Here is a 12938-nt window from a genome sequence, read left to right on the forward strand (position 1 = left end):
GCGCAGGAGTCAAACTTAAGTTGTTGACTTAAATAAAAGTAGCAACTAAAGCTGTAAAATATAGTCTGGGACTGCATGGAGTTGAATAAGACTGTGAAAGCTCATGGACTCGGCATTTGTGCACTCTTTTCATGGGTATGGACAAAGTGTAAAGTGAGTTACTGGAATGTATGTTTCTAACTATTTCGTAATAGATGCGTTCTTAAATATCATAGTTTTTGTGTTATTGCCCACTACCCAGTATTATTGGGGCACAGGAAATTTTCTCCCATTTAGGTTTTGTACGAGGAGACTTTCATACTTAAGGTGTTCACCATCTTATGCACGTCCTTTTGCTGAAACGTGAGTTACTGAAGTTAAAACTCCTGCTACACATAATTGAAAGTTATTTCATTGTTCATTATTTTGGGATTTTATACACGTCCTTACAATGTACTCCTAGTGAAATAATTGAATGGAAATACCATCTATGATTATAAAATGTGAATTTCCTTTATCATCTTTAAAGTACAGAAGGTCAATGTGTGTTTCAAAATTTTTATATTTATTTGAAACCTTTAACACCTGAATATTGTTTCTACTTGTTTGTCCATATGTGTTAATCGACATTTTATTAGCCCCCGCTGGACTGACTCCAAAACAGGGGCTTATGGATTTGGTCTTGTCTGTCCGTCCGTGCATCCGCAACCATATCTCGATGTGCGGACTGATTTTGTTCATACTTGGCAGGAAGACAATACATGACGGTATACATAGGCACATCATTTTGTTTCGCGATGCGATCAAAGATGGCCGACTACTGGCCATTTTAGTTGTAAAAAAAAAACCCAATGTTGAACATGTCCTCAAATACATCTCGGACATGCATTTGCCGATGTTGTTCAAACTTAGTACACAGATAATGAATTATGGCTTACGTCATTTTCTTCATTAGTGGTTTCAATCAAGTATCCTTCTTAATTCTTATTTTGTTTGACTATTTGTTATAATATTTATAGTCCTCAATATAGTCCTCAAACTATATTTATCATAGCAAAATACGCAATTTGGTGTCTGACGATTTTTGACCACGTGGTCAATAGATCTGATCTTGAAAAAAAATTGACATGCATATGTAACCCATGATTCATTATCTGTGTGCAAAGTTTGAACAAGATCGGTAAATGCATGTCCGGGAAATGGTTGAGGATGTGGTCAATATCGGGTTTTTTTACAACTAAAATGGCCACGAGTCTACCAGTCGGCCATATTTGATCAGATCACAAAATAAAGTGAGGTGCACATGTATGCCATCATGTACTATGCTTGTGCCAAGTTTGACCAAAATCGGTCCATGCATGTCAATAAAAGGTTGGAGACAAGTTTAAGTAACAAAATGGCCGCCAGTCGGCCATATTAGATGTGATCTCAAAAGAAATGACGTGCATATGTAAGTCATCATTCATTATCTACCTACAAAGTTTGAACAAGCTCTGTAAATGCATTTCCGAGAAAAGGTTGAGGACGTGTTCAATATCAGGATTTGTACAACAAAAATGGCCGCCAGTCTACCAGTCGGCCATCTTGGATCACCTTTCGTGTCCCGAACCATTTTATACATTACAAAGGAGGCGATTATGAGGGAATCTGATAGAGACGTTTAAGATTTTATTTTTAAAATGTTTTTTTTTAAATGGTGAAAGAAATTAAGGAAATGCAGAGGAGTTTTCAGCAAAATGGACAGTGCCACGACCAGTAAAGGTAAAGAGAATTAGGACGGTATTAAGGCAGGGATCTTTCACTCAGAGAGTAGTTAATGAGATCTACCTGGGAGGTTAGTTAATTTTCAGTTAGATAGGTACCTAGAAACATTGGGGATAGAGGGTTACATGGATATCGGCAGGAATGGTATGTAGGTTATGTGTGGATGGGTGATTGCACACGTGTAGTGATTGTTATGTCTGAGTGTGAGAGCGTCATATCAACAGGTGAATGTGATGAGCGTTTCCTCATCCCTTGACCAAACATCTTCAGCAAAAATAACATCCCTTGACCTGCTCCACCTTCTCCTCCCCACTCGCACTAAATTGCACTTAATTTATCGTCCCTCACCCCCCCTCCCCCACCCCCCCACCAGCCAACTCGATGTGAAATTCTTCAGTGAAATTAAGTGAAAAAACCCCTTTGCTTCTTCCACCTAAAAACAATTTGTTATTTGTACTAATGGATTGTAAAGGGAGTCATTGTGGAGAAGTGGAATGACACGTACAGTCATGTGAAAAAGTAAGTACACCCCATGTAAAGTTTTGACTTTTTCAACATATTTCAACATACAGCTATTTGATCTTCATTTCAACAATATTGATAGATAAAGGTGATATGACATAACAAATATCATGAAACATTTACATTTTGTAGTCCATTGTATAATTAAAATAAACATAAAAGCAAATTTCGCAAGTGGAAAAAGTAAGTACACCCTTGGTTCTCAAAGGTGGTATTGCCCCCTTTGGCAGAAACAACCTCAAGTAGGCGTTTCTTATAACTGTCTACCAGTCTCTGACCGACTGGGAGAAATTTTTGCCCACTCCTCCATGCAGAATTCTTTCAGCTGTGCGATGTTTGAGGGGTTTCTTGCATGCACAGCTCGTTTCAAATCCCCCCACAACATCTCGATGGGATTTAGATCCGGGCTTTGACTTGGCCATTCCAGAACCCTCCATTTCTTTCTTTTCAGCCATTCCTTGGTGGATTTACTGGTATGTTTAGGGTCATTGTCATGTTGCAAGGTACACCTTCGGTTGAGCTTCAACTTTCTGACAGATGGCCTCACATTATCCTCAAGCACCGTCTGATACAATGAAGAATTCATAGTGGATTATATGATGGTGAGCTGCCCAGGCCCTGATGCAGCAAAGCTGCCCCAAACCATAATATTTCCACCACCATGCTTTACAGTTGGTATCAGGTTCTTGTGGTCAAATGCTGTCTTTGGTTTTCGCCAAACATGTCTTCTGGTACTGTGGCCAAATAGCTCTACCTTTGACTCATCTGTCCAGAGCACATTGTTCCAGAAGTGCTGATCTTTGCCTAGGTGTTCATTGGCAAACTTTAGTCTTGCCCGGATGTTCTTTCTGGACAGCAAAGGTTTCCTCCTGGCACACCTCCCATGTAGATCAAATTTGTGCAGCCTCTTTCTAATGGTAGACTCATGCACTTTGACATCAACAGTGGCAAGAGCTACCTGTAGGTCCCGTGATGACATTCTGGGGTTCTTAGAGACTTCTTTCAGCATCTTGCGGTCTGCTCTCGGGCTGAACTTGCTGGGGCGGCCTGGCCTGAACAAGTTGGCAGTTGTTTGGAATCTTCTCCACTTGTAGATGATCTTCCGGACAGTCGAATGTTTGATTTCAAATTGTTTGGAGATCTTTTTAAATCCCTTCCCAGACTCGTAGGCATCTATAACCTTCTTTCTGAAGGCCTCAGAGAGCTCTTTTGATCTAGGCATGGTGACGCCGCACACTTCAACAACAAAGAGCAAACCAAACTAAATGTCTGAGGTTTAAATAAGACAGGTTCCTCCAAGATCCTCTCTAACGATGTTCTAATCATTTGCACCTGAGCTGGTGCACCTGATTCTAATTTTAGGTATTTGAAGTAGTGATAAATGTCGGGGTGTACTTACTTTTTCCACATGCGAAATTTGCATTTATGTTTATTTAAATTATACAATGGACTACAAAATGTAAATGTTTCATGATATTTGTTATATTATATCACCTTTATCTATCAATATTGTTGAAATGAAGATCAAATAGCTGTATGTTGAAATATGTTGAAAAAGTCAAAAGTTTACATGGGGTGTACTTACTTTTTCATGTGACTGTACATGCATACATTCATACATACACACATTCAAACAGTGGAATTGGAGCACATGACATTCAAGTATGTCGATATTGTAAACATGAGCCAGATTAGTTTGGTTTGAACAACTAGTTTAAAAATAGATAGAAATCCAGCAACATCGTGTGAAAGTATTCAAATATCTTACCGAGTGTACGTACCACAAGGGTTTGCATACCCAATGCAAAGGCCTTCAGTTGTTTGGGAATACTTCTGCACTCCAGAAACAAAAACAGAGAAATGTAAGTGTTGCAAATGCCAAGTCCGAGCTTAGCTAGGAAGGGCCGATCCCGAGTGCACTGCGAGGAGGGGGCAAACCTGAGGACGGGCCGACCCCAGACCTATGGCAAGGATGAGTCAAACCTCAGCCCATGGTGAGGATTGGCCGAGCTCTCTCTCCAATGGAGAGGACGGACCAAGCTTGAGCCTGTGGCAAGGTCACAATTCTTTGCCTCCCCACCCTAACTAATCACGGGCCACAAGGTTCTCCTGAACACAGGGGGAGGATGGGCCGAGCCAGTGATGCGGTTAGGCTTCGCCAAAGGCAAGGTCACAATTCTTTGCTTCCCCACCCTAACTAATCATGGGCCACAAGGTTCTCCTGAACACACGGGGAGGACGGGCCGAGCCAGTGATGCGGTTAGGCTTCGCCAAAGGCAAGGCCACAATTATCTGCCTCCCTAATCGAACCAATCACAGGCCACAACGTTTTCCACCTCCAGAAGTTCCACCAATAATCTCCTCCATATTTCCTCCACAAGTCTCCACTCCCAGGGCATTCACCTTTTCTATCCTCAAACCTCTTGTACCATGCTGACAAACAGCTGTGAAGAAAAAGTTATCTCCTTCTTTTCGTGGGGGTAACGTGACATGTCGCCCCCCACTCTTCTGGCCCCACCCAATTTTACAGAGGAGTATAGACAAGAATCCTTCACCTAGCTTTCTCTAAGCCAGACGATGCCCTCATCCTCACAGGTATCACTTAAGACTCCTTACCCTAAACACACACATGCGTTAATGCAGGCAAGAAGCTCCAAATCTGCATGGACATGCACAGTGTCTGTCAGACTTAATCTAACTATTGTCCATCAACATAACTAACTGTGCGTGTATTGAAGGGGTCATTATTACATGATCTCTGCTGTTATACTTTGGTTTCTTCCTCTACATCAGGTTAGAATAGTGTGGCCTGCAAGATTTATTCTCACACTAGAGAGCATTCACTTTCCATAGCAAGAGACACATTTCCTGCACATCAAGCTGTCCTCGGGTCAGAATACTTTACAGCTCTCGAGCAGCTCAATATCCCCTTGGCATTGCAACTGGACCTATGGCAGCTCAAACCAGCTCCTTAAACACGTCGGAACATTAGCTGTGCTTACCTGATGAAGATTAGGTAGCTGGGGGTGTAGCCCAGGCAGCTTATAAATGCCGCAAGGACTTCCACACATATGAGAAAGATGAAAGAGTTGAAACATGCTTTACGTGGGCACGGTCCTAATGTTGCAGTGGCATTACCCACCATGCTTTCTGCCACACACTGGCAATCTTCAAACACCTGCAATCCTCAAGGTCACGTAAAAGTAACACGAATGAGAGACCAACTGACATACATGTAAGAGTTAGATAGTGCAAATTCAGCATTCAAAAATGTCTGTGCCGTCACTCAAAATATTGTTTGTGGTACAGTCACATGGGATTTCAGTGGTAAACACTGAACTATCACAAAATTAAACTTGCATAGGAGGAGTAAACAAAGCAGAGTAACTTACCGCAGTTTTACCACTTCCAATTATGGTCCGACATCCTCCCATGCAGGGAGACAGGTAGGTGAGGCCATCACGCCCACACACTGGGTCCCACACATGAGACTTGCAGTGGCACTTGGCATTGCAGCTCAACAGGAGACTGCTGCTTGAGTCGATGTCTAGTCTGAAAAGGTTAGAAATCACTGTTAGGTTTTGGTCTGCTTGCGCCTGGATAATTTAGGAGAAAATGGAGTGCATTGAGACATCCCCTCCAGCATCTGTTCTTGGCTATTAATATAAGTGCCCATGTGTTTGCAGGTAAGATCATCGGCCAAGAATTTCTGCTGTAGCTGATATTCCAACGCACCATGTCTCCCCAAATCGCCTAACTTTCTCCTACAGCACAGGTACAACTTTCTCCACACTTGGTAGTTATGATTCACATATGGAAAGAAGGTGCAAGAGCAGTGCCATGTTGACCCCGCCCTCGGGTGTGGTCATATTGGCAAATAGCGAAAAATGCAATTACAAGAACATTGTAAAGCATTTTTAAATGAAACTTTGTATATGCAATCAACATTGGGAGATACATGAGAGATGTAATGATTTTTAGGATTTGAACCCCGGTTCTTGTGGACTTTGGGTCACAGGGGTCAAAAACGGGAAAAATTTCACTCGAAATTTGATATTAGGTCATTCCTCGTGGAACTTTTTTGCCATCTTTGAAATTTGCTTTAGGTGGGAGATACGTTCCGGGAAAATTCCGCAAATGACGATTCCGCGAATGTCGGGGCATTGTTTCAATGGGAAAAAGAGGGATAGGTTCCTGGCGGTTCATGATTCATATGGGGAAAATTATAAAATTTCACAAACACGAATGCACATGATTTCAGTTTCATTAAAAGTGCTTACAAAAAAAACAAAAAACAGCAACAGGTGTTGTCAATTTTTATTTAAGACATGACATAACTTTTGAAGTGATGATGATGATGAGTTATAATCCAGTGAACTCCTCTGAAGAGGATGCAGGTGAGGGTGCTGATGAGTCGTGCGTCGAAGGGGATGCAGGTGTGGCCACTGAAGGTATTGAGGTGGAGGGGCCGGGCGAAAAAAATGGGTGATCAAGAACCTTATTTCGCTGAGTGCTCCAGGTTTCTGTGCAGCTCTCTGTACGGCAACAAGACATCATATCCAACCCCCTTCTTGAACCAGAGGTACCGCTCCATCACTGGGTCGGCATCTTGCAACCTGTCAGCGATTGCCCCATATCCAGCAGCACCTCAGCCAGGAATTTTACCTCGTGATAGTTGGTCAAGCAGCTCCAGTTTCTGGCTCAGACTCATGACTTTTTCTGCCTCTTGGAAGCAGACATCTCCTGCGCTACGTGTACGCTTCGGACCCATGATCGAACAATGTGCTCAAAAAGTCCACGAGCGGAAGGAATCGCAGCAGGTCAAGGCAACGGGACGAGAAGAATGAGACCCAGGACACATAAGTAGTCCTTGCAGAGGTTGTGGGTAGATGGAGAGCATTGGGTAGTGTGACCATTGTTGGTGGGCATGGTTTATGCGCATGTACAGTTGCTTTATGCGCAGTTGATGGTAGATGGTTGTAGAACTGTTATGTGCGCGACGGGTGGGAGATGTTTTTGCGCCCACAAAAACTGTGTATACGCGAAGAACAGGGCTGTGAATGTAGAAGCAGATCACATTTTATAAACCGCCAATGTCGAATTTCACGATATACATACATATATATATATATATACAGACTTGGCATTTAATATGGTATATTGTCTTTGTGGGGGTGAACTTACTTTTCAAGATTACTTAGAACCAAAAGTTCATTGGAATTATGTTGAAATTATTCTAGATTTTGTTAATGTGACCTTTAAAAGAAACAAAAACCACATTTGACATATTGAAGTAAATAAATTGATCCTTGAAAGTGATGAAAACTGATATCGAACTCAATTCATGGACAGTACTGTGATAAACTTCTGTACGTTTTCCCAGAAGCATTTCTTTATTTTGCACATTACCCAAATTTTTTTTCAACAAAAACAAAAGTTAAATCATGACTGGGATTACGGATAGTAAAATTACAGTTCAGTACTTCGTGTAACCCCCACGAGCATTCAGGAGAGCACGTACACGGCGAGGCATGCTGTTCACGAGATTTGCCAAGGTTTGGACAGGAATCGCTTGCCATGCAGTGAAAATAGCCTGCTGCAATTCATGCACAGAGGTGGGCTGCTGGTCGAAGTTGTCGATTTGACGTGTTAATTCTGCCCACAAGTTCTCTATCGGATGCATATCTGGGGAGATGGCAGGCCACTCCATATGCTTGACAACACAGTCAGCAAGAAAATGTTGGATCATGCGAGCACGATGAGGCCGTGCATTGTCATCTTGGAAGACAAAGTTTCCTCGAAAGGCTGCACGAGCAAATGGAAGCAATGTTTCTTCCAGAATGGCCCTGTACTTGAACTGGTTCAGGTTTCCATTCAGAACAACCAGGTCAGTTTTGCCCCCTGCATGAAAAGCAGCCCAAACGGTCACCCCACCACCTCCAGCTTGGACTCTTGGCACAATACAATCTTCGTTGTAGGCTTCATGCACTTGTCTGCGCACTCAGTTGCGGCCACCTTGACGACAGACCAGAAATCTAGACTCGTCACTGAAGGTCACGTGATTCCAGTGTCCTGGCTGCCATTGACAGTGCTCTCTGGCCCACTGCAATCGACGCTGGCGGTGTTGTCTGGTCAAGCGTGGCTTTCTCAGGGGATGCCTGGCACGATAGCCTGCTTGAACCAGTCGTTGGTTGACTAGCCTTCTGGATACAGGCACATTTGTCAGTTGCTGCCACTCAGCCCGAAGCCGATTAGCTGACTTGGTACGGCCATTGCAGACTAACCGGTACAGCTGGCGATCATCTCTCCTTGTGGTTCTGCGGGGACGTCCTGGCCTCGGTATTGGAGTAGGGACACCCCTCTGAGCATTTCGTTTCAGGATCTTTGACACCTGACCTTGAGTGATGCCATACTGCCGATGCCATACTGCCTTCATCCGCAGCTCAATGGAATACTGTTCCCCCCTCTGGGCTGGTGCTCCTGCCTCACACCTTGCTCGGCTTCACGCTGTTGAGGCCAAAGCTTTCAGAATCATTGGAATCTCCTGCGATGTAGTCAACTCCGAGGGCCTTTCACTCACTCACCGCAGGCAGGTTGGTGGTCTTTCTGTCTTCTACCGACTCCTCTCAGGCCTTGCTCCCCCAGCTCTCTCTGTGCTCTGTCCCCCAAATATTCCTACAGGTCGCACAAGATCTGCCAGCCACCCTCTGATGGTTAAACTGCCGAAATCTCGGCTCTCTGCTCACCTTCACTCTTTCATTCCTCTTTTCTCCCGCCTCTGGAACAAACTCCCTCACTCACTTCAATCACACTCCTCCCTCCAGGTCTTTAAAACAGCTGTTCACCACCATCTCTTATCTTCCCCCATCCAAAACCTTGATCTTTTCTACCCCCGGTAATTCACCCCAGAGTCCTTAAAGTGTTTTTCTGTTTTATTCCTCTCCCCACCTCCCCCCAAGTCCTCCCGATGTCCCTGCTCTCAAATGTTGTGTTTGTGTCCTTCCCCCTCTCTCCCCATCTTGCCTGCCGCTCCCCTTGTTTTTTGTGTTTTGTGTGTCGGTTTGTCTTTTTGTGTGATTAATGTTAGCTCTTTCACGAGCCTCGATCTTGTATAACAAAAAAAATAAAAAAAATAAAAAAATAGCACGCTGTTTCATACCAGAATTTCGTAAAGCCACCACTCCATGACAAACAGCATTGTCGAGTTGACGGACCATCTCCAGAGGAAGCGGCAATAACTTTTGTAGACGTGCAGCAGTTGTTTTCCACTAATACAGAACGCAACAACCCTTATATACACCATTGTGAAGCCATTCGTCAAATGTACCTGTCCTTACATTTTGTCACGCCACCTGTGATGTTATCCTGTTATTGACTTCTTGCTGCGAAAGACAATCAGTGACATGGTTCTTTTAACAAAGAAATCACCGAAGTGTAAAAGAAACTCACCAGATTGATATACTGAGTTCAGAAAGTAAACCCAAGTCAAGAAAAAAAAAAGAATCCATATTAAATGCCAAGTCTGTATATATATATTGTTACGGTACGCGGTTAAGGATGTTATATTTGCCGAGCGGAGGCTCCGCGACCGAACAGTTGTTCCCCGACTAAACCCGATTCACCCAATCGTTGGCCGTATCGCGCCACAGATATTCAATGGGGAAAAGACTAAGACGACGAATGCAAAGAGGAGGAAGAAGAAGACGTACAGAAGAGTAACGGGGTTTATTATTTACACACACATAAGCAAAAAGAGCAGTCACGATTATTTACAGGTGACATGAAAACGCAGGTGACACAGTGAAAATTACTAGCTTATACAGACTTAGTTTACTACCCAGGACAGCACGAACAAAACAAACTCACGTACGCAAATGGATGGAAGGGTAGGAATCGTTTGGAGGGATGAGCAGATGGGATCACAGGGCACAGCGAGCAGGTCCACTCCGGGCGGGAAGCGAGGAGCCGGCAGCTCCTTGTATTCGGCTTTACAGCGCACACCGGCAGGGTCACTTGGCTGGTTGAAACGGGGCTGGTTGAAGCAGCTCTTTGTCAAAGGCTTTTCGTATCTCTCACGCAACTCCGGTGCTACTCTGAACTCTCTCCCGGTGGACTGCCGACCCTCTTACGCACCTGGACTCATCTGCCGTATCTCTCGTGTAGCTTGTCCCAGCGATCGTCGCACCCTTCTGTCCAAACCTTCAGCGTGGGTCTGACACGCCCTCCTCGGTTTTGGTACCGCCCTTCCCCCCCCCCCCCCCCCGTGCTCTGTTTCGTGACCTTGTATGGTAATCCCACGGGCTTGTCTCCTTATTTGGGCATGGCGCCGACGGCACGCCCCTCGTGGCGAGCCACGGGCTTGTTTCCTTATTTGGGCATGGGGCTGAACAGCCCCGCCCTTCGTGGCGCGCCCTGGGCTTGCCTCTCCCGGGCGACCCCGCCCCTCCTGTTCAAACAGAGCACAGAGCACATATTCACTATAGCAGCGAAATGAGAGGGCCTTCTTGAACCCCACGCTTGTGAACTGCTTTACCCGCAGATGGAGAGTTTGGCTGGGAAATGGAATTATTGAAGGGGAGCTATTCTTAATTGATTCGGTGCAATGGAGTATTATTTTAATGGAAGACAAGGCCTTACTCTAAAACACATAATAAGATATAAGCTACTGAACAAGGGTTTTATCGGGTCCTGCAATGTGGTGTTTCATGGAATAACTACCGGGACGCCCTTTTTACCTTTACACAACTCTGGAGGCAGGAGGGGCCATATCCAACCAATGTTACACAACAATTTACCACTACAATACACACAATCAAAAAAATGCAATCCTCATATCCGCAACAATATATATATATATTCCAGCGAGGTACCCGCTACGCACAGGTGGGGAACCAAAAGCAAACAAACAATCTTGAAACAGCTAATGATAAACTAATAAACTACACATTCCTGTGCCACCTTAATTCGAACGTCAGACATTGACAGCAGGTTCGTGAAGGACTTGCACAAAAAACGTATCCGTCTGAATGTTGCTATATCCAGTCTATGGCGAAACTGCAAATGGGGAATCCACGAATGTCACGGATAGAAACCCTTACGCCATTTCCTCATTCTGCTTCAAACTCAATATCTCTATATTTTTATTCCAAACAGCATCGGTCATCATTCCAATCACAAAATAATGACTGCATTCGCATTACCCACAATGGGCCGGCTGTTTGCATCACGCAGTATTTACGCCCCATTAATATGCTGAGCAACAGTGTACAATGTCATAACCGAACTTTGCTTCTCCGGGGGGAGGGTGTCTGATCCTCTCCGAAATAATAATACGCTAAAGCTTTTCTGTCGTGGTAATTTTACCATGGGTTCCAGCTGGTATGTGTGTGTGTGTGTGTGTGTGTGTGTGTGTGTGTGTGTGTGTGTGTGTGTGTGTGTGTGTGTGTATATATATACAGTCACGTGAAAAAGTAAGTACACCACATGTAAAGTTTTGACTTTTTCAACATATTACAACAAACAGCTATTTGATCTTCATTTCAACAATATTGAAAGATAAAGGTGATATAATATAACCAATATCATGAAACATTTACATTTTATAGTCCATTGTATAATTTAAATAAACATAAATGCAAATTTCGCAAGTGGAAAAAGTAAGTACACCCCTACATTTATCACGACTTCAAATACCTAAAATTAGAATCAGGTGAACCATCTCAGGTGCAAATGCTTAGAACATCGTTAGAGAGGATCTTGGAGGAACCTGTTTTATTTAAACCTCAGACATTTCGTTTGGTTTGCTCTTTGTTGTTGAAGTGTGCGGCGTCACCATGCCTAGATCAAAAGAGCTCTCTGAGGCCTTCAGAAAGAAGGTTATAGATGCCTACGAGTCTGGGAAGGGATTTAAAAAGATCTCCAAACAATTTCAAATCAGTCATTCGACTGTCCTGAAGATCATCTACAAGTGGAGAAGATTCCAAACAACTGCCAACTTGTTCAGGCCAGGCCGCCCCAGCAAGTTCAGCCCGAGAGCAGACCGCAAGATGCTGAAAGAAGTCTCGAAGAACCCCAGAATGTCATCACGGGACCTACAGGTAGCTCTTGCCACTGTTGATGTCAAAGTGCACGAGTCTACTTTCAGAAAGAGGCTGCACAAATTTGATCTACATGGGAGGTGTGCCAGGAGGAAACCTTTGCTGTCCAGAAGAACATCAGGGCAACACTAAAGTTTGCCAATGACCACCTAGCCAAAGACCAGCACTTCTGGAACAATGTGCTCTGGACAGATGAGTCAAAGGTAGAGCTATTTGGCCACAGTACCAGAAGACATGTTTGGCGAAAACCAAAGACAGCATTTGACCACAAGAACCTGATACCAACTGTAAAGCATGGTGGTGGAAATATTATGGTTTGGGGCAGCTTTGCTGCATCAGGGCATGGGCAGCTCACCATCATAGAATCCACTATGAATTCTTCATTGTACCAGAGAGTGCTTGAGGATAATATGAGGCCATCTGTCGGAAAGTTGAAGCTCAACTGAAGGTGGACCTTGCAACATGACAATGACCCTAAACATACCAGACCCTTGGAGATCTCGTGAGATCTTGGAGACGGCCCCAGGGATTTTCGAAGCTCCACACGGTCTCCACGTTTTCAAAGTTGTCTGTTCA

At 44.0% G+C, this 12938-nt stretch overlaps 1 protein-coding gene across 4 annotated transcripts in view; it reads right to left on the reverse strand.

The window, feature by feature from the left end:
• The window catches only part of LOC137432334 (solute carrier organic anion transporter family member 1C1-like), a 105226-nt gene that overhangs the window by 6082 nt on the left and 86206 nt on the right, over positions 1–12938 (reverse strand). For 2 of the 4 annotated variants that reach the window (XR_013624263.1, XR_013624262.1), the window contains 3 exons: positions 5658–5817; positions 5268–5443; positions 4047–4098 (listed from right to left, as the gene is read on the reverse strand). Coding sequence is in view for 2 of the 4 variants with exons in the window: in XM_068124169.2 (XP_067980270.2) it covers positions 4034–4098; positions 5268–5443; positions 5658–5817 (401 nt within the window). In the remaining 2 variants the exon portion in view is untranslated. Of the gene's footprint in view, positions 1–4033; positions 4099–5267; positions 5444–5657; positions 5818–12938 lie in introns of all 4 variants that reach the window. The other 2 variants (XM_068124169.2, XM_078783052.1) reach the window with 1 other exon arrangement.

The sequence above is a fragment of the Myxine glutinosa genome, chromosome 8 (genome assembly GCF_964187855.1).
Source record: "Myxine glutinosa chromosome 8, kmMyxGlut1.1, whole genome shotgun sequence".
NCBI classification, from domain to species: domain Eukaryota; kingdom Metazoa; phylum Chordata; class Myxini; order Myxiniformes; family Myxinidae; genus Myxine; species Myxine glutinosa.